This window comes from Myxocyprinus asiaticus, chromosome 32 (genome assembly GCF_019703515.2).
Source record: "Myxocyprinus asiaticus isolate MX2 ecotype Aquarium Trade chromosome 32, UBuf_Myxa_2, whole genome shotgun sequence".
In the NCBI taxonomy this organism is placed as follows: domain Eukaryota; kingdom Metazoa; phylum Chordata; class Actinopteri; order Cypriniformes; family Catostomidae; genus Myxocyprinus; species Myxocyprinus asiaticus.
The window spans coordinates 41,186,176-41,212,500 of record NC_059375.1 but is presented as its reverse complement, the minus strand read 5'-3'; the positions used below and the strand labels follow the sequence as shown (position 1 = coordinate 41,212,500).

General features: G+C 38.2%; 1 protein-coding gene and 1 long non-coding RNA gene across 2 annotated transcripts in view; one reads left to right on the top strand and one right to left on the bottom strand.

Annotated features, from left to right (window-relative positions):
- LOC127423616 (uncharacterized) overlaps positions 1 to 12,091 on the top strand; it is a 20,210-nt gene extending 8,119 nt beyond the window's left edge. The window contains exon 2 of the long non-coding RNA XR_007894356.1: positions 11,697 to 12,091. This is a non-coding gene — a long non-coding RNA (uncharacterized LOC127423616). The remainder of the gene's footprint in view (positions 1 to 11,696) is intronic.
- Positions 1 to 26,325, bottom strand: part of LOC127423602 (disintegrin and metalloproteinase domain-containing protein 12-like) — a 138,807-nt gene that overhangs the window by 7,985 nt on the left and 104,497 nt on the right. The window contains exons 12-21 of the mRNA XM_051668051.1: positions 18,161 to 18,338; positions 16,703 to 16,792; positions 15,527 to 15,722; positions 15,073 to 15,181; positions 11,686 to 11,884; positions 11,525 to 11,602; positions 5,286 to 5,394; positions 4,765 to 4,900; positions 4,434 to 4,560; positions 2,096 to 2,347 (exon numbers count right to left, since the gene is read on the bottom strand). Coding sequence (XP_051524011.1) covers positions 2,096 to 2,347; positions 4,434 to 4,560; positions 4,765 to 4,900; positions 5,286 to 5,394; positions 11,525 to 11,602; positions 11,686 to 11,884; positions 15,073 to 15,181; positions 15,527 to 15,722; positions 16,703 to 16,792; positions 18,161 to 18,338 — 1,474 coding nt within the window. The remainder of the gene's footprint in view (positions 1 to 2,095; positions 2,348 to 4,433; positions 4,561 to 4,764; positions 4,901 to 5,285; positions 5,395 to 11,524; positions 11,603 to 11,685; positions 11,885 to 15,072; positions 15,182 to 15,526; positions 15,723 to 16,702; positions 16,793 to 18,160; positions 18,339 to 26,325) is intronic.

Genomic DNA, 26,325 nt, shown 5'->3' with positions numbered 1-26,325 from the left:
ATGGTCGCTATAATGTGGTTCGTTCTCGGTGGGGCGCGTGGTGAGTTGAGTGTGGTTGCCGCGGTGGATGGCGTGAAGCCTTCACACGCGCTATGTCTCCGTGGTAACGTGCTCAACAAGCCATGTGATAAGATGCCAGGTTGACGGTCTCAGACGTGAAGGCAACTGGGATTCATCCTCCGCCACCCGGACTGAGGCGAATCGCTACACGACCACGAGGATTTAAAAAGCACATTGGGAATTGGGCATTCCAAATTGGGAGAAAAAAAAAAAAAAAAAAGAGTTTATCCTACTCAAATGCATGATACATCAAATAAACAAGAATTAGGTCAGAAGTAATCTGAAAGTAACCCAAAACCGATTAGATTACTTTAAAATGTAATCCAACAAATTACATTACTGATTACTGACTGTAATTTGATTCCATAATCAGTACAAGATTACAACTCAAAAGTAATCTACCCAGCACTGTTAACTTCTGTATCAAAAACATCTTTCAGATCCTTCGGATGAGACATTAAACCGAGGTCCTGACTCTCTGTGGTCAGTAAAAATCACAGGGCACTTCTCGTAAAGAGTAGAGGTGTACCCTACCCTGGCCAAATTACCCCCATTGGCCCTTCTCAATCATGGCCTCCTAATAATCCCCAACCCTGAAATCACTCTACTCTCCTCTCCACCAATATCTGGTGTGTGGTGGGTGTACTGGTGCACTATGGCTGCCGTCGCTTCATCCAGGTGGATGCTGCACGCTGGTGGTGGTTGAGGAGAGTCCCCCTATACAATGTAAAGTGGTTTGAGTGCCTAGAAAAGTGCTATAAAAATGTAAGGAATTATGAATTATTATTATCTTCATTTTCCATTCTGTTTGTTGATATTATATGCATGAATTCCTTCATTTGTTGTCAGGAAAGATAAATGTCTCTTTTAATGGGATTTAAAAAGAAATGGTACAATAATTAAGATGGTTATATTTAAATAACACAGACAGGAGATGGTAGAGATTGCTTAAATTAAATCTCTAGGTTAGAGAGGCTGACTTCACTCCAGTATATTTCCAGATGTTTGAGGTGTGAGAACATGTTTATGTTTAAACATCCTCTTGATAATAAAGTTGAAAAATGACTGTAGGTAAAAATAAAGTAAAATTAAATTAAATATAATTTTTGGGTGAACTATCCCTTTAATAAAGAAAGCAAATAAAACCCAATGTATCAATTGGGTTTTATTTGCATTTAGTGCTTGCAAACTATGTCTGAATGCCCACAATGTGCAGAGCTGTGATGGGTGGAGACTTTAAAGAAGCTACATTTCTTTTTCTTTTTTTTTGCTTACAACATAATTTCTATACTTCCATTTGTGCTATTTCATAGTTTTGATGATGTTACTTTTATTCTAAAATGTGGAAAATAGTAACAAAAATGAGCAGGTGTGTCCACATTTTTTGACTGGCAGTGTACAGTATATGAAACTTTGCCATATATATTTATTCTGATGATGTAATGCAAAAATTGTATAGAGCGCAACTGTGCCTGCTTACAATTTCTAGCTATGTCTTGGTTCCAGAAGTGTTTTTCCCATTCATTTCTTCCATAGGGATTTTATAATATCCTTCATGAAAGAGTTATAAGTCATGAACCAAACCAGCTCTGAGGTGACATTACATACTTTGATTTGAAGCAAAAACGTATTTGAAAATCGGACAAAAAGACAAAGGTACAAGACTGTGTACTTAACGTCATTCATAAGTGAATGAACCACAGTATTGTGAATGACGTAAGTTGTTTATTATAAGCATAGTATCAATATATTTAAAATATATGACAAAATATTCAGATATATGCAAATATTTAAGTAGTTTAAGAGTGTAGGGAGACCGACTCGATTGTGCCATGAAAGTGGGCAGTCGCTGCAGAGCTCTTTTGGCGCACATTGCTTATGAGTTCTGGCTCTTTTCTTCAGTTTCATGGGTAGTGTAGTTTTTAACATGGAATTCCAATATTAAAACACTAGTTTTAAAAGATAAAGTTGAAATAATGTTGAACGATTAATTCTGGTACCGCTCTGTTACCATTGTCAGAATTTATATACTCACCATGGCAAACTTGAAGACATTCTGACAAGCCACACCACGGTGGCCATTTCCTGGTGCTGGAGCGCAAGTGTGTGAGTGTGTGTGTGCTGGCTTGGCGGCTCTGGGAGGAGACGAGTGTGTGTGAGGATGGGGTGGTGGTGGTGGTTTCAATGCCAGGCCAAGTGTCAACGGTAGTGGGTGAGAGAGGTGGACAGGTGGGCACTGAGATGGTCTGCGGACCCTGGAATCCACCGTCTGCAAAGGAGACTGGGTCTAGAGAGAGAGAGACAGAGATGTGACAAGAACAAAAGAAGATCTGTGTGTAACCTCACCAGGCCTAACTTCAAACGGATCTGCATCCTCTGTCCTATTACCGTTATGCTTTATCAGTACCAGATACCACAGTCAAGCCTAATAAAAACCACACACACAAACTGATACACTCCTCTAGTTCAACTCCCTCACCACAGAGAGCCCAGTTCACAGCAGGGGTCAGTGACGGGACTTTAAACAAACAGATCTCACAGATCTGAACACATTATTCCAAAACAGCCCAGGCCTGCATCAAATAAACTATGAAAATCCGTTATAAAAATATGAATTATTACAAGTTTAAAACTGTGATAATCTAAACAAAAAGTGAAATACACCTATTTCAATATTAATTGTTGGAAAACTATTTCTTTAAATATTACAAAAATCACGACTGTCCCACAGTTGTGGCATCATTCCACCACACCAAACAGTTTTGCCCCTAAAAAAGGATTTTCAGAAGTTAGTGTACTTGTTATCCAAGTGGACAAAAGTGTCAGTGAAGAGCATGCTTGAGATAAAATATGAGACAAAACAAAGTAAAATCAAGGTAAATATCACTTGTGAGCAGAATGTTTTTATTGGCTGTCATTTCCAATATAGCTGTAATTTTACAAATTATGCAAAAAGTCTGAAAATATTATTTAATTGTGTGTATTTAGGATGCAGAAAATATTATTTGTGAAATGAGCTTTAGCAAGACAAAGGAGTCTGCCATTTTATTTAAGGAACATTAAAAATTTCATTTCCATCAGCGTCATCGGAATTCTATTAAACACAATACAGAATTAGAGATGTATGATGGAAATTACACTGTGGTGGGAATGTTCAAGACAAAAATGACACACATCTTCTGTGATGCATGTACATACACCGTACATACTTTCAAGAAGTCCACAGTGTTAAAAGTGCCTGAAGTGCCTGAAGAAACAAATCTCTTTAAATATAGACCTTATTCACAGCAGTGCCATCTGTGACAACAAGGTTGTGAGGGATAGACTTCAGTCTCTTCAATGGGCTGTACTGCAGTTTAAATTGCACCTATTATGGTTTTTAAACGTGCCTAATTTTGTTTTAAAGGTCTCATACAATAGATTTACATGCATTCAAGGTCAAAAAAACACTTTAATTTGCTCATAATTTAAATTGCAGCATTACCTTTTTTTCTCAGTGTCAAAAACGACTCGTTCAATGATCCGTTCTAAAAGATTCATTCTAAACTCCTCCTTTCAGAGAGCCTACTCTGCTCTGATTGGTCAGATGTCCCAGTCTGTTGTGATTGGTCTACCGCTTAGTGTTTGAGGGCAGGTCAAAGCTGTTTGTGAGCAGCCGATGAAGACCAGAGGTGGGTTTTTTGTTACCAAATTACGTAGGTTACAGGAAGTAAGTCTGGAATTACTAACGACTCGTTTCAGGTGTTCAGAATCAGTTCTTTCATCTGGGAGTCAATAACTCCATTTGTCGTGCACTTTGATTTTTGAAACTTTGCAGACTTTTTTACATTCACAAACAGCTATATAACACACTACATGAAGGGTAATATTTGAAAAACCATAATATGTGCGCTTTAAAGTGTTTTTGGATCATTCCGTGGACATAACATTGAAAAAAAAAAAAAAAAAAAACATATTTTCAAGAACATTCAGTAGACAAAAAACTCCATACAACATAAGTTATGGAAAATCAAAAGTTATCTGTAAGTTTTTTTTACAGCTTTATATCATGCATGCCATTGAAGAGATGTTATTTTATCCCCCACAGCCTCATTGTCATTGCCATTAAAAATCAAAGATGGCACTACCGTAAATAAGGTCTATAGCTTCAGTGTTGTTAGCTAGTAATTTGAAGTCTAACTGCGTGTTAAAAAGTGTAGATTGACTGTAGTTTAGGTTCTTAGTTTATAGCTAAGAAAGCAACAATTTTAAAGTAGCTTTCCCAATACTGATAATATGCATATGTGTAAGTGTGTGCATATGTATGGAATATGTACATGAATACAGAAGAGCACAGTTTATCTGTGGATTGCAGAAGGTAGACATACACACACCTTATATATGGTGGCAGTTTGTGGTATGGCTGTAGTCTGGCATAGAGGAGAGGTTCTGTGCACAGAGTGTGCATGACCAGTTGAAAGTGTGTGAACTGGACTGTTCATTCTGTTGGGTCCCACAGACCTGCAACAAAGTAAATACAATGAAAATGTTGAAAACAATTTGGAAAATTATCATGAAAAACTAAATTATGGCTGTTTTTGGTGAGGAAACCTTGAAAATAAGGTTATAATTCAGGAAGAAAATGACTATGGACTCTTAAGAGTGTGCATAACATAGTAATAACCTGATTATAAATGTGTTATTACACATGAACAGGTTACATACCTCAGTTTCTCGATGGTGTTCTTCTTGTTCTTGAAGAACAGATTGATCAGAGTTTTTCTCTTAATACATGCAATTATTCCAACACATAATAGACACAGAAAGGCCACCAGGATCCCCACTATTACACTACTACTGTCTGCAAATACAGAGACACACAAACACATATGACAAACACTAATCAGCAGAGCAATTAACATTTGGATTTTTCAACAATATCAAGATTTTAGGTTGATATACTGTATTTGTACTGTGGAAAGTGTTCGAAAAACTGTGACTGTTCACCATTTCACCAAGTTTTTCAAAATTTTTAATTACATTTTAGTATTTTTCTGCACTTCACGTCAACAGTCTTGTGGTCTGACAAGCAAAAATTTTAAAGTACAAATATTTACTATATTAATACAGTATGAGGTCATAAAAATGGCATGTCAATAATTATACAATAAAAATAGGAGTTAAGATGAGGCACAAATAAAAATCATTATACAAATAAGAATGATACACATTTTTTAAATTAGTACCTGTTGGTCTCATTGGGCCGCTGTCCACACTACCTCCAAATCCAGCTTTATCACAGAACGGAGGAGCCCACAGGACTTCACAGTGACAGTTCTTATTATTATTACAAACCTACATATGACACACACAGCAGTGAGATTATCAGGCCATTTCCAAAAATGACTGAAATAATCCTTAGAACACTCTACTTGTCATTACGATAAGTCATTAAGATACAACAGCGTGTAGGTTTGTTTTTAACATTGAAGGGGACATCTTAAAATCACTCAAAACTATACAGATGCACAGTGTTTTCACCTACACAAGAGAAATAGCCTGTTATAGTTGATGAGTTGTTCTTTTTTAGAAATGGTGCTTCTTAGGGGCCTGGGTAGCTCAGTGAGTATTGACGCTGACTACCACACCTGGAGTTGCGAGTTCGAATCCCAGGCATGCTGAGTGACTCCGGCCAGGTCTCCTAAGCAACCAAATTGGCCCAGTTGCTAGGGAGGGTAGAGTCACATGGGGTAACATCCTCGTGGGGCGTGTGGTGAGTTGTGCGTGGGTGCCGCAGGGAATAGTGTGAAGCCTCCACACACGCTATGTCTCTGCAGTAACACGCTCAACAAGCTATGAGATAAGATGCGTGGATTGATGGTCTCAGACGTGGAGGCAACTGAGATTTGCAATCTGTTGCCATTATTAAACAAAATGATTAAACAGTCCATACTAAAATTTGCTCTCATAAGAAAACTGATTGTGTGTTCAGCAGACCACATGTCCACCATTCTGTAAGCTTTAGCCTGCACCTCCTCAACATCTACCAAAACACTTACAACACTTCCTCTTTTCTCCATATGGCTTTAAATATGGAGTGTAAAACAACCTTCTCTTCTCTGGTTCCGACTCTCTCCTGATGAGCTGCAGATGTTAAGTTAAGTGGAACATCTTGATCTAATCTGAAGTTTCATGACTTCATTCATGGAGTTCAACTATCTGTTTCTCACTCTCTCTTTGTCCTGTTTTACTCCCCTGCAAACAAGGAGTAACCTATCCTGACCTGATCCTTAGAAAGATTGTTTTCTTTGTGAGATGTTTTATAAAGTTTGTGCTAAAACACATCCGCTCTTTCTGGTTTCTCTCCTCAGTGTTTACACAGACCTCATCTGGACGGTTATAAACGTGCTTTCCCTAATTAAATGAAGATTAAAAAGACAGTATGCTTACACACACAGTAATGTAAATAGGAATGTGTAAAACTATCACCATACATTGATCATAGAAGAGAAGCTTTCCAAACAAGGTCCAAAACTAACTTTTTGCCACACCCAACCTGTTCTCATGACAAGTCATAATAATTAGTACGACATGGCAAAATTGTACGAGTTGTACAAGAAAAATCAGCCTGATCTCACATCAAATTCGGCAAGTGTGTGCCGATTTTTCTTTAGCCAAAATTGGTATACGTTGACCGACTTTGAAAACACTGCCTCCAGAGGCTAAAGCGGTAAGTGTTTCAGAGCATATAAACAAGTGTGACATCCATTTATATCCAGGAGAGGTCACCAGAAGCCAGTTGTAAAAATAATTGTTTTCAGCTGAATAGGGTGTAAAATAATGAAGAGAAATGCTTATTTTATTTAATCTATCCCCCAACCAAAACCCAAATATAACCATAATCATTAGTAGAGACAAATTGCAGTGTTAGGGATAAAAATCCAACCTCCTTATCAAACTCGTGATTGTTTATACAAATGTAATTATTTCCTCGTTTAAATGGGGATTGAACTATGGTCTCCCATGCAACTGACGCAACGTGCTAACAGTCGTGCCAAGAGGGATAGTAATTGTTGATGAGCCGTTCCATATATGTCCAATGAGAGATAGGGCATGTCAGTGAGTTGGCAAACTGTTGCCGATCCTAGGATACTGGGACTTTTGGAAACAGCATGCCGACTTCTCGTGTGATCATTTTGGAAAAATAAACAAACCAACAAAGGATTTTCTTAATTTTAACCCCATACCCAAACCCTATTACTTTAATAGGAAAATAACTTTTGTGTATCAGAGGAGGAAGAAAACATCAGGGTTTGGAACGAGATGAGGGACGCGTATTGATATACATCAACCATTTGTACTACATAAATACTGTAAATATGGAATGAGTAACCAAATTTGTTCACATGTTTCCTTTCTTAAAGTAAAGTGTTGGATAGGAGATTGGCTAAAATGTGATGCCTGTATTGTATCGATTTTAAATTCTGTTTGTTGATTGGTTGGTCTCTCTGGGAATAAAAGAGCCAAGTTGTACAATATCTTACGATTTCGTATGAATTATAATGAGTTGTCATGAGACTATGTTTTCCACACCTGCTTTTTTGCCGTTATGGAAATTGAATTATTTATCTTTTTTTGTCACATATTTGTGACAAACAGCGCAGGTCATTGTGTCACTTGAAATGAGTCAATCTCAATCTCTCAGTGAAGTTGTACCTGTCACAAAAACATGACACATCGTGATTGCTTTTTCATATTTTTGTTTTGTTGGCTTAATGTGAGGAATATTCTCCACATGGAGTTCTGGAGGAAAAAAGTAAAACTTTAGGCATCCAAGATAAATTTCTGATGGTGATTGACATGTTTTCTTAAGTAGATTATCTTTAACTTCCATTAGCGAGAGTCAGACTATTGTTCTTACAGTGGTTTTAAACCATTATTTACTCGCCAAATGCAATGTTTACTTACATTTGACTCCTGGCGAATGTTAATTTTGGACCCAGTTTCCGGCACTAACAGGTTTCACAAATTAAGATCATTTTTGATAATAAGATAAATGTAGTGCTGGTCTTTCGAAAACAAAGCAAGACACAGTGCCGTCAAAACCGAACATTTGTAATGCTCCCAATACAAAGTCCCTCTTGTCCACACCAAACAAATCCTGCCTTCACATATAACAGCTGTAGACGTAAGTGACTGTTTCACAGCATAAACATGATGAATGGCACGTTGAACTGAACATAGAAGAGGTTATTACAGCTAATTGATTAAATCGCTCAGAGAGACAGTGAAAGTGATTGCTTGTTAGGCTACTGTTATTTCTGGAGTTCTAGATCTGTGGAGACTTAAAAAAAGAGAGAGAAAGACTTAAAAAAATAAAGGTTTTTCATTGGTTTTTTGCAGCAGTGACCCCAAAAATGTATGAATGTCATGGCATAAAATAAAAAAATATCAGAGCAAGTGGCATTTATTTTAAAGAAAAATAGCACATGCATACTTTTCAAGCCAAACGTTTCACAAAAAATAAGTTTATTGGGTTCAAAATGATAAAATAATAGATATAGTATTGAAAAATTAAGAAAAAAAAAATCACTTTGTGCTTGTCCAACATTAGTGGAACATGTCCATAGTTAATGTGATGAACTACACCTGTGTGAACATGAGGGGAACTGACTTCATATATCCACTAAAAATCACCAAGACACACCAGTTGATTAAAAGTTGCTGAGCCAAAATGGCTCCGAAAAGTTAATTCTGAGAAAAGCTCTAGCAGCATTTGAGCGCATATGACATTTGCTTTGGTGTTTTGTAATAATGCAATGACATTCAGATATTTTAAGTGTGGCTTAAGAGTCTAAATACTTTTTGTGGCCATTTTTAAGTTCTTCAGATAAGTATATTGGTTTCTGGCTCTTTAAAGCACCAGTACATTGGCGGTTTTGTAAAGAAATAAAGAATGAAAAGTTTTTTGTGGAACTTTAAAAGAATGTTCTGGGATCTATACAAGTTAAGCTAAGTCGACAGCATTTATGGTATATCTTAATTACCACAAAAAATATTTTCATAAAGACGCAAAAATTGCGGTAACAGTAAGGCATTTACAATGGAAATGAATGGGGCCAGTCCATAAACGATTAAAATAAATACTGTTTCAAAAGTATAGCCACAACATGTAAACATTAAACATGTTAACATGGTTTTAGTGTGATAAAATCGCTTACAGGGTTTACGGGCACTGAGTTGTCACAATTAAGTTGTAATACTGAATATAACTATAACACAGATAAGGTTATAAACCAATTTTCTCACACTCAAATCACGTTAACACGCATATTGTTTACGTCGTATGGCTATACTTTTGGAACAGTGTGTATTTTAATTAGTGCTGTCAATTGATAATTTTTTTAATCGTGATTAATCGCATGTTTTATTGTAGTTAATCACGATTAATTGCAGATTTTAAAAGTGCTGCAATTTGACACTATATATACTTCTTTTCTTGTCAAAATTCATTTAATTCCATCTTAGGGAAGAAAACAAAACATTATGCAACAATATAATGCTTTATTAACATTTTCAAAACAAAGCCTTCCACAGTATAAAGCTAGAAATGCTCTAAAATATCACCAATTCAAGTAACATTAAAAGTTTCTCAAAGTCTAAGTGGGAATTTGACTAATTGAAAGAATTAGTCCACATAAGTTGCATATTCATTGCAATGGGAATTAAATCCCTTAAACTCTCATCCTCCACAATATTTATCTGTTGGTAGACTGTGACTATCCACTTTGTTACAGCAATCGTGAAGCTGCGTTCATGATTCGCGTTAGAGTGTCAACGCCAGCATCGAGCGCCGCTTTGAACTCGCCATAAACAGTGCTTGCAAACCAACACATCTCATTCTACGTTTTGGTGATAGTTAAGATTTGGTGTGCTTCTGTGGTAATTAAAATGTGCCTTACATTGAAAAATACTTGATTTCTATCACAAGTCCCATATGGGCATGTTTTGTACATCAAATAGCACTAAGAGCTCCTTTCTCCATCATTTTATCACCAACAGGGAAGCACTGTCAGAGATTATTTTATTTACTGTGATAACAACCTCTGCGGCTCTATCACAGGAGAGAGCGTAACGTTAACTAGCGTGTGACGACAGTTCTGCTCATAGATTGTCTACGGGACCGCCACGTTAAGCTGTTTTATGCTTAGCTAGAAGGCTCATCTTGGTACAAGGGCTCTGGTGCTTTTGTGTGTCTGTTTGTGGCATGTGCACCAGGATAATGAGGTGTAACGAGCGATAGCGAGACAAACAGACCCAAATGCAGAGGAACAGTTCAAAGGATTTATTTACAATAAATATGAGCAGTCACTGTGGATGTCAAGGATCCCAGCACCGGCTGCTGCAGCGAGAAGGATGACTGAGAAGTGTGCGCGCCATGGCCGCACAAGGGGCAATCCGTGAAGAGTGTGTTCGTAGAATGAGTGTGTGCGTTGTGGAAGTCAGGAATAGATTCGTGGAATCCTCTGTTGAAGCTTAATGAGGTGCAGAACGACGCCCAGCAGGGTAGGGCGATCTAGCTCCCGACACGCGGGCAAAGACAAGGTATCCTCCGTGGAAACCCAGCTGACATGCAGTGAACTGGAAGGCAACCACACACCCGACACACGGGCAACCAACAGATACAGGAGACAGGACCAACTAGGCAGAGAGAGTGAGGTTAGTTACTTCACACCAAACAACAATCTAACAAAAATACTGAGAATACGAAGGGCTTAAGAAGGGAGTGAATTAGAGGAGAACAGGTGTTGCTCGGCACGCTAATCAGTGGCAAGATCAGCGTTCCCCCAGGAACAATCAATGTTCCAATGGAAACACTAATCATGCATGCTGGCCTTGCCTGTGAGACATGAGAGAGAAAATAACAACACATACAAAACAAACAAACTCACCGGAGCCGTGACACCAGGCGGACACATTACAAAGTTTCCGCCCTTTACACCAGTGTTTATGCTGTATTAACGGTAATCGTGATTAAACTTTTTTAATTAATCACATGCGTTAACACGTAAATTCTGACAGCCCTAAATGTAATGTTTATGGACTTGCCCCATTCACTTGTATAGTAAGTGTAACCAGCAAAGGGATGAGTCGAAACATCTTTTGTGGTAATCAACATTATACCATAAATGCTGTCAACTGAGCTTAACCGGAGCTCAGAAAAATCCTTTAAAAATATTCTTCTGTGGAATCAGGTTCAAAACCCCTTTTTGGTTCTAAATGGAACCTTTATTTTGTTTTGTAGTCATCCAACCTTTACAATTAAAATATTAATAGACATTTTTAATGTGCTTTTATTTGAATCATTATGTAACACAAAGTTGTTTATGTGTTTTCAGGATACACTGTAATGCATTCAGAAGAGTTATTTATAGTTGCAGAGTAATGTTGATTTGAATTGACAGTCGGATGTTTATAAACTCACCCCATGTCCATTACACTTGGAAGAGCAATCATGAACTCCGAGTACGCTGATGTTTTGACACTGTCTGTTTATACACATCTAAAGAGAGAGAGATTGGAAAAAAATAGACATTAGTCTGATTTCATTAACTAAATAACCATAATTTCATGATTTGCTCTCACCATGTTTTCAGCACACTTAGTGCCGGTGAGCACAAGGCCTGGATCCGGCATGTCATCTCCCAGGTACACATGAGTCCCACGGCAGAGGATACGTCCCCCCTCCTGCAGCGGGATGTTGGTTTCTATGGAGACAGCGTTGGTGCCAATCACTGGCCGGTTGGCTCCGCCCTGACACTGGATCTTCCCGCATTTAGCATCTCTGTAAAACAGCAGGAAGTCACATGTGCAGAATCTTTTTTTCACTGGAAAAAGGTCACTGATGATGCATTATTCTGCTAGTTTATGACAAAAGATTTGAGTATGAAAATATGGGTCAATAGTCAAAGTGATCTGAATTAGGTCCAAAACAAACTCCATGGCAGAACTGCCAGGTGATATATAAATAAATAAAATGTAAATAAAACAAGATGTATATTTGTGCCCATTTTTACCCCGATTTTGAACTGCATGTAAACACCTTAACCAGCATTCTTACCGGCTTATCCAATGTTTTGTGTGCATGCCTGTTTATGTTCTGACGTCAAAAGTAGAGAATGATCCGAAGATCTTATGTAAACGTGGTTTTCTTGCATTGTCAGATTTCAGCATTAGCTGATTACTGGTGTACACGTAAATCTGAAATGTGTCAGAGCGTATTTCATGGCGCAACGCAAGTAAATGTTGCATTCTCAGCATTGCCACAAGGGGCGCTATAGCGGACAACAGAGTAAACAGGCTACAGTTTTCTCTTTATTCTCAACTACTGTCATGACGGAGCAACAGTGTATAGAAAATTATATTTATAGCTACTGTAGCTACCTGAATAATAACATATCTGGTTTAATGGCACAGATATTTTACTCTTTTGCCGCCTAGAGTACTGAGGTACACAAAAACGCAAGAATGCATGTTCAACAGGATTAGCATTAGCGTTTGCGAACTTGCATGGAGTATATTCAGCTAAAACTAGTAAACTAAACTAAAAAGTGATCAAACTAGACTGTAACATCTGTTGTCAACCATAAACAAACTGTGTGAGGTATGGCTTGTGGTTAAAATGAACTGAAAGGTTGTAGGTTTAAATCCTGAAATAATTATGGTAAATAAAATTAAACAATAATAACAATGATAATAATAAATCACATTTGCAAGTGCATCAAAGGTCAAAGTATAAAAACATTTAGAAAAAAGTATTAAAAGTGATAAAAAAATTAAGAATTATAATAAAATGTTAAATTAAGTGAATTCACCCCTTCGTGTAAATGGAATCTATAACTAATGTTTTGTAAATTGCTCCAATAGTTGAAACGTCCCATGTTTTAAAACAGAGAGTTTCCCAGAAAGAGATAAATTAAATCTTTTCACAGCGCTGAAGTGAATTTTCTCTGCTGAGCACTAAAGTAATGGGACAGACGTCTTTGATTTTAATGCAGCCAAAATATGCAGACATAATGAACCATCCTCCTCATTTAAGACCAGTTACTGCATACAGAGGGCAGTTTCTCACGCAGTAACATCCAAAAGAGAGACAGAGAGAGAAACAAAGACAAACAGAGTGCAGAAAGTGGCTCAGGTCCTTCTGGCCAAACTAAAGACTCATTAGTGGCTGAAATATGCTCTTTCCCTGTCTCTCTCTCTCCATCTGTCCACTTCAGTCTTTAGAGTAATTACTTCAACAAGGATATGATCCGTGAAACTGTTAATATACCAGCCAGTCTGGACAAAATTAAAGCAAAATATCTGACAGTTGTTACTTGCATATGGAAATTAATATGACATTATCAATAGATTTACTGTTCTTTTTCTTTAAAGGATAGTGATGTTATTTGTCTGGCAATTTTTGAGTTCTTTGTGGATCTGTGTTTTTGTGTTAGTATAGGGAATACAGTCAAAAAAAAGCACAGAAAGGGGAAAAACTGATGAGAGGAAGATATTAAAAATTTGATTTAAATCCAAAATTGAATTTAAAGAGAAATACCTTCACAAAATAAATGACAGTCTATTTCTTCAAACTTTTCACTTTTCATTTTCTGGTGTAATGAAAACAACTTATAAATGGAGAAATGTTTACATAATTTTAGTTATAAAAAGTTTGTACAGAAAAAGTAAATGCACACACTTGTCACAGTACTAGTCTTTGACAAACCCATTTTAACCTCCTGAGACCCGAGCGTGACTGCTGTGTGCATTTTCCATTTCCCTTTTTGATTTGTAACTAGTAGCACCTAATAAACATGCAAAAAGCTAGAGCAAATAGTTTTGCTAAAAATGAAAGTCAACATATGTGGACAGCAGGACTACATTATAAAATGTTAAATAATTCCAAGCTATAGAAAGAAATTCTCCAGAAGTGTTGGTTATTCATGTTTTTGAGATGTTACAGACATTACATCAGAAATTAGCATAATTAATTCTGATTAAAATTAATGGCCAGCATCATCCAATCACTGCCAACCATGTTAAAATAAAATTATACATAATAAAATCTGAATCTATGTACTGATTATCATTGTCCCATGTCTACCAAACATGTTGAGCGGTCCAAACATCATCTGCAGCCTGAAACTGAACTTTAAATAGGAAGTTTGGAGTGAATGCACTTAGCTGCATAAGAAAGCTATAGGATGCTCCCTTGCTTCCTATTTAGTGAATGACTTAACCTCTAGTGTGCTGTCTATCTGCACTGGTCTCAGAGCAGTTTGAAATGCACCTTATTTTCATCCTAAATACATATAAAGCCTCTGAAAGCAAAACTGTTCAGCTTTTGGATGAACCCATTGATTCTCAATGTGATAATGCACAGTAAACTGGATTCCTCAGGAAAAAATTTGCTTAAGTACACATTAGCGTGCACTGTGTTTAGCAGTGTGGCGTTTCACAAAAAATCGCTCAAGTTTTATAAATGGCACTTCGGATGACACTAGAGACTCTTCTCTTTTGACTCAAACAGGTTTTAATGTAAAAACTTAATTATGTTTCTTACCAGATGTAGTTTTGATGCTGTTTCTCTCAAAGACAAACTCCGCTGTGGTCAGCGCCATGTTGTTTTGTCACAAGACTGAACTGAAATCAGTCGGTTTAAATTTATTTAAATTATGCGTTGTGTATTGCGAAGCCAAAATACAATGTCCACGCATGAGTAAGCGGGGTCACACGAGGTTAAAGCTGATGTGTATCATTTTCCTGTAAAGTATTCGGAAACATTATTTTTGCAATTCAGTTAGGTAACGCAAAGGGTGCAGAAATGAATCTTTAAGACACAGATGGTTACTTTTTATTGTTGTGTTTGTTAATAGTGTTTCATTTTAAATATAGTATTTTTTGGTGTTAATTATTTAATTATGTTTTTTTATTTTATTTATGTAAATAAAGACATTGCTCTGCTAATACTGAACAATGTTCTCCTACCGTGCTTCACATTTTGCAAACAATCCTTTTGCATCTTTTCCACAATTCCCGTATGGATCTCCAGCCGAATTCACTCTCTCGAAACAGATTCCTGGAGCTGGCTTGGCACCTGCCGAACACACGCACACACACGCACACACACACACACACACACACACACACACACACACACACACACACACACACACACACACAGAGAGACGATTCAGTTTCATTACTTCCCTTTTAGAGACTTCAGACTTCAGTTATTCCATTCATTTATCATTATCATTATCATCTATCATAGAAACTCATAACCACTTCACTTAACCCTGCTAGAGTTTCAGTATTTGAGATTACAGAAGCAGATGTGTTGTGATCAGGTTCATTGAACACATTTCAAATAAAAGTTGTGTCATTCAGCATTGGTTTACGGTACAGATTCCTCTAGTCCAGTGGGTGGCGCTGTACTCACCCTGTCCCCAGAGAATAATGCACTGCTGCTCATGTGTTTGGCAGATGCCGTTATAACAGTGTCCATCGACACCCTGACAGGTGTGTCCATCGTGCAAATAAACATTAGCAGGGCAGTGAGGGTCAGCGCCTGTGCAGAACTCCGGCAGGTCACACGAGTTACTGGATTCACGACATGAAGTACCGGCAGGCTTTAACTACACACACACAAATATACTGTTATTAATATGATATTACACTGGAGTCATGAAAAGGCATTCACAACACCCCTGCTGACAAAAACAATATGCGTTCTGATGTAAATTTGTACATTACAAGTGTAGTGTGTTTTAGGCTATATTCTGTTAGGATTCTGTATTGATTTCTATTACAGATTTGTATTGGTCCCTAATGGTATCCACTAGACAAGGCATGCCACCAAAGCCAAGACATTACCAGTAGAGATCCACAGGGACCAATATAGTTTGCATTAAAACCAATATCATTCCCATATTAACCAATAAAACCATTAGAATTTATGTGGGAGTTCCTATTGTTTTTTGTTTTTTTTCAGAGACCAAATTAACCAGCATGCAATTCCCATGCTGGTCTAGGCATTTTTTTTTTTTTTTTTTGGCAAATAAATATGTACTTTTTTTGTGTGTAAAAAAGAGAGTGGAGTAATATGAGAAACATAAAACTAACACAGCTTTGAAGCAAATCATTTGATTGACCAATCACAATCAGTGTTTCAGAGAGCTGTGTAATAATACATTTTGAAAAAAATCAAATAAAACATAAAACACACTTTTTTTTCAAAATAACATGTATGAATCATCCATAATAAGACCAGAAACATTAATTAACGTCCCTGTGAAGTGCCTTTGTGAGTTCAGTTGTGTGCTGAACAGATGTAAGGGGAGGGTACGTTTTTGTTTTAGAAAGCATTTTATTCAAGTTTGTTGATGTCATGATTTTGCCTCGGTCTGTTTAGCCAGAAGAGAGAAACTGTAGTTTTTAAATTCAAATGTTGTCAGCATTTAAAAGTGCACTAGCATATAGATAGTTAATACCTTAAAGCTTATAGATATGGACTAAAAGCAGCAAAACTTAGATTTTGAATGAGGCCTGAACTATTTTACTGCCCATGTGTACATCCTACATTGCAAAATAATTTGAAAGTGAATTATGATGTTACCTGACAGTTTTCACAACATTGTCCATGTGCACAGACTGCCTCCTCCTTCAGAGTGCATGTGCTGGCATTACAGCAGGGATTCAGACACTCCTACAGAGAAACAGACAGATTTCACCACGTTCCTTTTTTTCCTGTTTTCCAGAGATGCAAGAAGTTTAACTTCCTAAAACAATTCTTCACCAGACGTCTGATCATTTAAGCCAGTGCCCTCTGACTTCTCTACAAAACCTCCAAAACAACCAACCTAGTCTCATAAAATCATGTTACTATGCCTAATTTTTGTAAAAAGGCTTTTTACGTCACTGGTTGTATGTATCGCAGCAGTTTCCTGGTGACTTAAACACTAGAAGTGCTACAAAAAGGCAGATTATCAGTTCATATACACTTTTTTGTAATTTTTTTATATATATATAATTTTTATACCCTTTTCTCCCAATTTGAAATGCCCAATTCCCACTACCTAGTAGGTCCTCGTGGTGGCACCTTTACTCACCTCAATCCAGTTGCCTCCGCTTCTGAGACCATCAATCCACACATCTTATCACATGGCTCGTTGTGCATGACACTGCGGAGACTCACAGCATGTGGAGGCTCATGCCACTCTCCGCGATCCACGCACAACTTACCACGTGCCCCACTGAGAGCGAGAACCACTAATCGCCACCATGAGGAGGTTACCCCATGTAACTCTACCCTCCCTAGCAACTGGGCAAATTTGGTTGCTTATGAGACCTGGCTGGAGTCACTCAGTACACCCTGGATTCAAACTCATGACTCCAGGGGTGGTAGTCAGTGCCAATACTCGCTGAGCTACCCAGGCCCCTAGTTCATAAACACTTACTTTTCAACCTGTTCCTCACACAATGCTATCTTATGACATCTAAACACTTTTACAGAGTCATATAGGTTTAACATAACAATAACATGAAGGTAAATGAAAACAGAACTTGCATTTGTGGGTGAACTATTCCTTTAAAAATCTAATTTATTTCCCACACCCTGTTAGAAATGAGGAAATGCATGCTACATAAATTTAAAATGAATAGTGTTGACGGATTTGTTCGTACACATACAGTCACACAACATTGTTATAGCCTTTGTAATATGTACTGCACTGCCAGCAACATTTCAACAAAGATATCAATGAACAGATTTTAAACCCTAAGTAATACCTAAAGCGTTCTGACACAAACAAGGCTTTTCTCTGCGGTCCTCTCAACAGTGAGAGTAATTCTACATTTTAAAACTGCATCTTTGGCCTTTTCTTACTGCATGGTCGCAGGAAAACACTCAGCTGCAGAATTTGTTTATTTCCCTTGCCACAGGTTTGGAGGAGTGACTGCTAATGAAGCATGACTCTGGAGAGTGTGAAATTTGCGGCGCATATGTGGCGCTTGAGGGAAACCTGTAAATGTCTGTATGAAATATATTTTGAAACACACAAACATATTGATGTACCTCCAGATCGCCACAATCGCACTGCTCTCCCTCCTCCACGTATCCGTTTCCACATTTCTGTCCTCCGTAGAGTACCTTCACCTCCGGCATGTTGAACAAACACATACCTACGCCTTTCTCCAAACTCGCTGCAAGATCCTTCTTACTGCACGTACTGAAGACTGTCGGGAAGGGGTACCTGCAACAATACATGAACAGATTAAATTAATAGTTTACCCACATGTCGTTCTAAACCCATATGACTTCCTTTCTATTGTAGAACTATGGCGATTACCAGATAATGGCTTAAATTGTGGTCTTTTCCTAACACAATGCAATCTTATGATTTCAGAAGAATTGGTATATAGTACACAGGTCGTGTGGACTACTTTTATGGCCCTGTTTACACCTGGTATTAAAATGTGTTTTGGGCGAAACGATCACAAGTGGACAGTGGTCAAAATAAAGCGTCTATTTTGACCACTTGTGTTCAGATTTCCAGGGGAGGGTGTCTGAATTCATGACTACATAAGTCAATTATGTCAGTATTATTAATGCATAATAATATGCCGCAATAAAGTATTGTGACGAGGAGGAGGGCGTGGCCGGGCCGTGATGATGCACGGCCGGTGCTGAATCAGCTGATCAGCGGGAGAGCGAGATAAAGGGGAGCTGGAGGTGCCAGTTCGAGAGATAGAGAGAGAGAGAGAGATGCACGCGGCCGCATTGCACGTGTGCCTGTGTTTGTTTAAGTTTATGTTTATGTTGAGTTTCTTATTAAACTTTGTTTACTGTTCAGCCGGTTACCACCTCCTCCTTGTCCACCTTTACCTGTTACAGTAGTGCCGAAATCAGGGAGGGAGGAGGGATGCGCTGTCGCGGAGTCCTTGCTGCTGCCTTCCGCCAGGGGAGCAGCTGCGGCCGTCGGCCTGGGGACGGAGGGGTCGCTGCTGGCCGCCGAGAGCCGGAGGAACTGCTTCTGTCCACCGAAGAAGGGGAGGAGTGGTTCCATCTGCCAGGGGTCAGAGGACTCGCTGCCGTCTGCCGGGGGAGGAGCGAGCTGGCGTCCGCCAGAGGGCGGAGGAATGTTTGAGGACCGGGCGACAGTGCATCCGGGAGCCAGCGAGCAAGTTCTTCTCTCTCTCTCCTCTCTCTCTGTGTCTCCGCTTGCCCTTTCCCTCTCCCCACACCTCCCCTTGTCTCTTCCCCAGGTTCACAGGAGGCAGAGTGGACCACCAGCTGACAGAATGGCCGGAAGGGCAGCATCTCCCCTCCAGAGATGGGGGGGAGTTGGTCAGACCAGTGGCACCCCGGCTTGAATAGGGCGGGGGAGGAGTGTGACGAGGAGGAGGGTGTGGCTGGGCCGTGATGATGCACGGCCGCCGCTGAATCAGCTGATCAGCGGGAGAGCGAGATAAAGGTGAGCCGGAGGTGCCAGTTTGAGAGAGAGAGATGCACGTGGCCGCGTTGCATGTGTGTCTGTGTTTGTTTATGTTGAGTTTCTTATTAAACTTTATGTTTACTGTTCAGCCGGTTCCCCCCTTCTCCTTGCCCACCTTTACCTGTTACAAGTATAAAAAGAGAAAGAAAGCAAAAAAAAAAAAAAAAAAAAAAACGGCGTACTGTTTCTCCCAATTCTACTTGCATTAAATCTAAGGACAAACATTATGTTTAGAGCAGAACTCTCAATTATTTTAGTGGAGTACCTGTATTAACTGAGCTTCAGATGTGTTTGCTTGTCATCTGTGTCCCTGCATGTTGATATTAGACGCACTGAAGGAGTTTTGTGAAGTTCTTGTGCATGTATACAGCATCGGTTGATTGACAGTTGAGTAGGCGGCACTTCACAGATGTTGTGAATTATATACCTAACATTTTTAGTCCAACAGCATTTGTTCCCTTTCACTATCACTGTATGAAAAAGAGTCAAGTCAAGTCATTTTTATTTGGATAATGGCATTGACATTCAACATGTGCACAAACGGATGGACCAATCAGGCAGTGGAACTCGTGCCAAGGAAATGACATATTCCTGTAAGTGTTGACTGGTACAAGGACCAATGAAATGGGTCCCAGGGGAAAGAAGAGTAAGAGATAAGAGATATTTATGAGTGTTGGGCCTGTAAGAAATCACACTGACATGGTATTTTCCTTCGATAGATTCTCTGAGCTGTAATCAGAGCAGCAGGAAATATGTGCGAGCATGTGTGAGTGTGTGTCAGCTTTTTGTGATCCATCAAAGCAAGTTTCTAAAAGGCTGGTATGCATTTATTACAGGTGTTTGCTAATAGAGTTTGTTCAAATCCCTAACCCTTAAATACAAGCAACAATAACTGTAATGTTTACCTTGGCAAAAAAATTCTTATACACTTTCTAAGAAAAATTACGAATGGAATGTTACAGGTTCAATTAAAATTAAGCTCAATCAACCACAAAATATAAATACCACAAAAATAGTTTTGACTTGTCCCAAAATCATGGTTATAGGCATTTACAATGGAAATGAATGGGGTCAGTCCATCAACATTAAAGGGGTCGTGACATGAAGAATCAAATTTTCCTTGATCTTTTTACATATATGACGTCATTGTACTAAAAAAACAAACTGTACCTTTCAGAACTCAAAACCTCATCCTCACTGCAAAAAGAGCATTTGTTGAACCCAAGCTGCCAAAACGACTAATTCTCTACTTTCTCCACATTGTGATGTCACACTGTGGTAGACATTTGCATCTGACCGCCTCCACAACAACACATCATCGCCTACTATACCTTATCACGCCCAGTAGCGGTGAGCATTGAGATGGCAAGGAGAGAGCGGGTCAGTCATAAGCAGGCAGCCAATCACATAAGAGTGGCCGTTTATCGTCTTAAAGGAGAAGCAGCACCAAAATCGGGTGTTTCTGACAGAGGGTCAGAATGAGGGTGGAAAATTATTATGTTTTACAAATATATGACTGTTTTTTGTGCAAAAAAACTTTACTAATATTATAAGTGAACCTCAAGGAAAATAATAATAAAAAATAATTAAAAAAAGGCATGTAATGACCACTTTAAATGAGGCACTGTTTCAAAATATATAGCGTCAACATTAGACGTGTTTAGTGTGATAAAACCACATACTAACCTTATCTGTGTAAAGTTATATTCAATATTACAACTTGACGTTGTCATGACGACGTAACTGCAGTAAACCGTGCTGGTAAATGGCTGATTTAATCTCATTAAAATAATGTTAACACGTAAAATGTTTATGTCTTGTGACTACACTTTTGAAACTGTGTGTATTTTAATGATAATGGTCCCATTCACTTTCATTGTAAATGCTTCACTGTAACCGCAATTTTTGCCATTTTATTTTTTTAATCAATAAGGGACAAGTCGTATTTTTTGTGTGTGTGTGTGTGTGTGTGTGTGTGTGTGTGTGGTAATCAACATTATGTCACAAATGCTGTTGATTGAGCTTAACTTGTATTAAACCCAAAAAATTCCTTTAAGATAAATGGTAGATAAACCAGGCGACTGAAATTGCCTCACCTGCTCACAAGTGTCTGCAGTCACCATTGCTAAATCTACATAAAATCTTGCTGATCACAGATGGTTCTCGTGATTATGAGCATATCAACTCCGTATGGTCATATGAGGTGCCTTTATTCACCATATGATTCTCGATACGAGCTCTCCCATAGCTGTCAGTTAAAAATGAGGGTTGTAATTTCTGGCTGTTGGCTTGTTTGTAAACAGGGATTTCGTCACGTCGATGCTGCAGCTCAACATTTTGTTACGCTCAGCAGGGAAGCATTAATATTCCAAACAGATTTGTGGGCCTCACTATATGTAGAAGTGTTTCTGTGATTTCTGATATTTTTCTTTGTTCGGATCATTTGGAGTAACCCAAGAGAACCTCTTGATAACTGTGCCACAAAAATTAACGATGTTTGTAAAAAATAATTTTACCTTGAAAAATGTGTTTGAAAACTTTTCTTTTTTAAACTAATGATTAAGTTGTGTACACTCATGTTTTAAGAGGAGATTTTTCAAAGATTTCTCATTTTGCATACCTTATTTGCCACTGTCATTCTTGTCAGAAAATGTAAAAATCCAGTTTACATTATCTAACACCATATACCGTAAGAATACTTAAGGTTAGTAATCTGATGTGTTCTACACTAACCGCAGTCCGAGCATGCTTTAGTGCTTATGCGTGAACACAAACACAGCCAGAGCTCATCTACAGACAGCACCACTGTTGAATATCAATCCTTTGAAAGCTCACAAGCCTGACAAACATTAACATGCTTAAATGGCTAAAGATGTAGTGCAGACTGGAAACTTTAATGTGTTTAGTCAGATGGAAACCAACTGAATGAAAAACGTCTGTTCTTGTTTGTTTTTCGTCTAGGGGTTGAAGATTGCTTGGTTGTGATGAGCTTGTATGTGGTAATAAATCTTGAATTATTGACATTGTTTGGCATAGAATGGTTTTAATTGGCTTTGATGTGATTGAGAAGTGTGTGTTGAGTTTGCCACGGGACATCATGCAGCGAGAAACATCTGTCATTGCTCTTGTCAAACATAGCACACTGCCTTAGTAACCGCTGTAATCTGTTCAGGTTTCTAGATTTCAAACACTCCACAACCAAGACCTCTCAGAGGGCACATCCGCACATTCACCCTTAGTAGGGTGAATACAATTAAACTGGGACACTTTCAGATAATGTAATCACATACTAGTTTAATATGAACTTAATGTAAGTAATGAAAGATACACATAATGATAGATATTAGGCTTAAGTAACTTTATCTGTATTTATCCTACTAATTGACTAACCTGAGCATGTAACAAGTGTTTAATCAATTACATTTTAAATCTTGAAGAATTTCAAGGAAAGAGCTGGCCACCATTTACCTCCCAATCTCTCAAATCTGAGGCTTATCTTTTCAGCATGGGCCAGAATTCACTTCAGAATCCAACTGGCTTTGCTTTGGACATTAGTATGCAAAAGACCCGCTGAATATGTTGGACAGGACTGAGTAATGTTCGCCTCGTTCCTGGCACACTTATTAAGACCAGAGGGCAAACGCAACAGTAGAAATCTGGCATCAGCCCCCATGCTCACTGGACCAACTGCACCCGTGGTGATCAGTGCCAGGGTGGCATAAGCCTGGAGCAGTGTACGAGATAAGCAGATGCTTTCTCATGATGCCAACCACAATAATAAGCCACAATGACTCAAGTGTATCCAAGCCCTGAAAAACCTCTTCTGAAAAGAGCTTGGCTCATGGTGCCAACAGAAGCCCACACAATTGAGGGTAAAGTCCCAACAGTGCCATGGGCACAGAGTATCTCACTGTGAGTGGAGGCTGTAGTCAATGAGGTTATGGGTATGCTCCAAAGACTCTATAGTAACAGAAGAGCAAATATAGCATTGGTGCCATAGAACTCACATGTAAGGTGACACTAACACCATAAACCAAAGCCAAAATTCAGATTTTCTGCTCAAATACGATTTTTTAGGAAAACACCAATATTGATTTCTGTCTGAAACAGATAAGATGAGAATTATTTTTATGTTATGGCCAATAACTAATATATAATATATTGCTGTTCCTTGTAGTTTGTAGTAGATTGCGGTGGAAACATTTTTATTGGCAGAAACAACCTGATCTCATTTAACTGTAAATTTTAACATATGAAAGAATTGTCAGAAAATGCACATTTTTTGACATTAAACTGTAGTACCATTAGACAAACTATAAAAAGGAATCGGAAAAAAAAATTGCACGTTTGTTTCTTGTTTTTTTGTTTTTTGTTTTTGTCATTTTTATGTATCATTTTTTTATACATTAGGCTTTAAAGGTCATTATCCTCCTGAGGCACAGCAATTCATTTTTGTGTAGGACATTTGTTATTTAAGTTGTTATTTTCTACAGTGGTAAATCTTGGGGTATTATAAGAGGTCTCTCTGGGCATTTCAGAGACACCAAATGTTTGAGAGTTTAGCCATGACAACTTCCTCTTCTTGGTCTATAAATATAAATGTATCACAGTTCAATTCAGCACATCAAATACAATATGAATAATATATTATTTTTTCAATGAACAATTTTATCATATGTATTTTTTGTACCAAACACTATATTGACATTTAAAAAAGGGAAATTGTAAAACTTTTTTTGCTGGGTCTCAGGAACTAATAAGATGACATCATAATATCTTGTAATGTAAAATAATGAGATCTTCATAATAACAACAGGCTGCATATATGAAAATACACAGAAATATTAGTTCATACTTTAAATATATCTTATAAAATGTATATTTCAGAATTTTCAAAGCTCTGTGATTTTTTTATTTTATTTTATTTTTTGTGGTGGGCATGAATGTAATATAATGGTGATTGAGAGATATACCTCAAAAGCCTGTTGTATCAGATTTGATACATGAATTTCAACTGGCTGTTTCAATAAAATAATATACAAAATTTTAATCAAGCACAAGTTGCTTATATTCAGCAAATACTCATTTTAAAATATTAGTAACAATACAATCATTACTGTCACTTTTACTTTATTAAAATCAGAAAACATTTCACATAAAAAAAACGGAAAAATATTTTTTCCATCATGAAATGCCCGGAAACGTCCACCAGGTGGCAGCAGACATCTAGTACATTGCAGACAACAGGATTTTCTGCAAAATGTAGATTATGTTAATGAAGCACAGGCTTTAGAAAATAGTGTATCAAATTTGATACAGGCAGCGTTAAAGGGTTAAATTATGTTACTGCCAAAATATTTTCAGAATGATATTATGTGGCTCCTGACATGTATCGTGGCAGTTTCGAGGTGAATGGTGCTACAATTAAGTAAAAAAAAAATTCCCAACAGATGAGGTTTTTAAAGGGATCGTTCACCCAAAAATGAAAATTCTCTCATCATTTACTCACCCTCATGCCATTCCAGATGTGTATGACTTTCTTTCTTCAGCAGATAACATTTGAAGAAAAATAGAAAAATATGTCAGCTCAGTAGGTCCTTATAATGGATGTGGAAGGTAACACGATTTTTGATGCTCCAAAAAGCACAGACAATCAGCATTAACATCATCCATACGACTCCAGTGGTTTTCTTCAAATGTGTTCTGCTAAGAAAGAAAGTCCTATACATCTGGGATGGCATGAAGGTGAGTAAATGATGAGAGAATCTTAATTTTTGGGTGAACTATCCTTTTAATGTTAATGCTCTATCGAGTTTTAAATCAATAAAACCAACCTCCCTACCCTTAACCTAACCGATAGTGTCATAAAAAGCAAATGTGAGATGTAAAATACAATTGCTTATGAAACCACGCCATTTTGTGGTGCTTCAATGACACTTTCGTCTCATGTGTCAACTTGCATGCTCTTCAGGACTCGTACCCCTGTTCTTTGCATCGCAAGTGCAACGCTCTATCAGTTGAGCTACCGCACAATTTGATCACACACAAACAAGCTTAGTAAACACGTGATTTTTTAATACAGTGTCTATTAACACATGAATCAATCGTGTTTCACTCAACCGAATGTTGACCTCATATTATACGAAATATGCATGCGCGTTAGCGAGTTGATTGACAGGCGATGTTTGCATCTAAAAGCTGACTGGCTCTTTCACCTGCAAGGCAGGACTTCCTTTCTACATCCACTGACTGTTGGGTGCTAGAGCATCTTGGTTGGGTGTTCCAATTTCTCCCATTCATTTAAATAGAAATAACTCAACTCTGCTAAATAGTCTCTGGCCTCACACTCTATAGAAATACAATGCCCATCATGCACTACGTCTCCTCCCCGAAGTTTGCACAATGGCGTGCTGAGGGACTCCAGCCAGGTCTCCTGAGCAACCAAATTGGCCCGGTTGCTAGGGAGGGTAGAGTCACATGGGTTAACCTCCTCGTGGTCGCTATAATGTGGTTCTCACTCTCAGTGGGGCGTGTGGTGAGTTGTGCGTGGATGCCATGGAGAATAGCGTGAAGCCTCTACACGCGCTATGTCTCCGTGTTAATGTGCTCAACAAGCCACATGATAAGATGCGTGATGGTCTCAGACGTGGAGGCAACTGAGATTCGTCCTCCGTCACCCGGATTGAGGAGAGTCACTACGCCACCACGAGGACTTAGAGCGCAATGGGAATTGGGCATTCCAAAT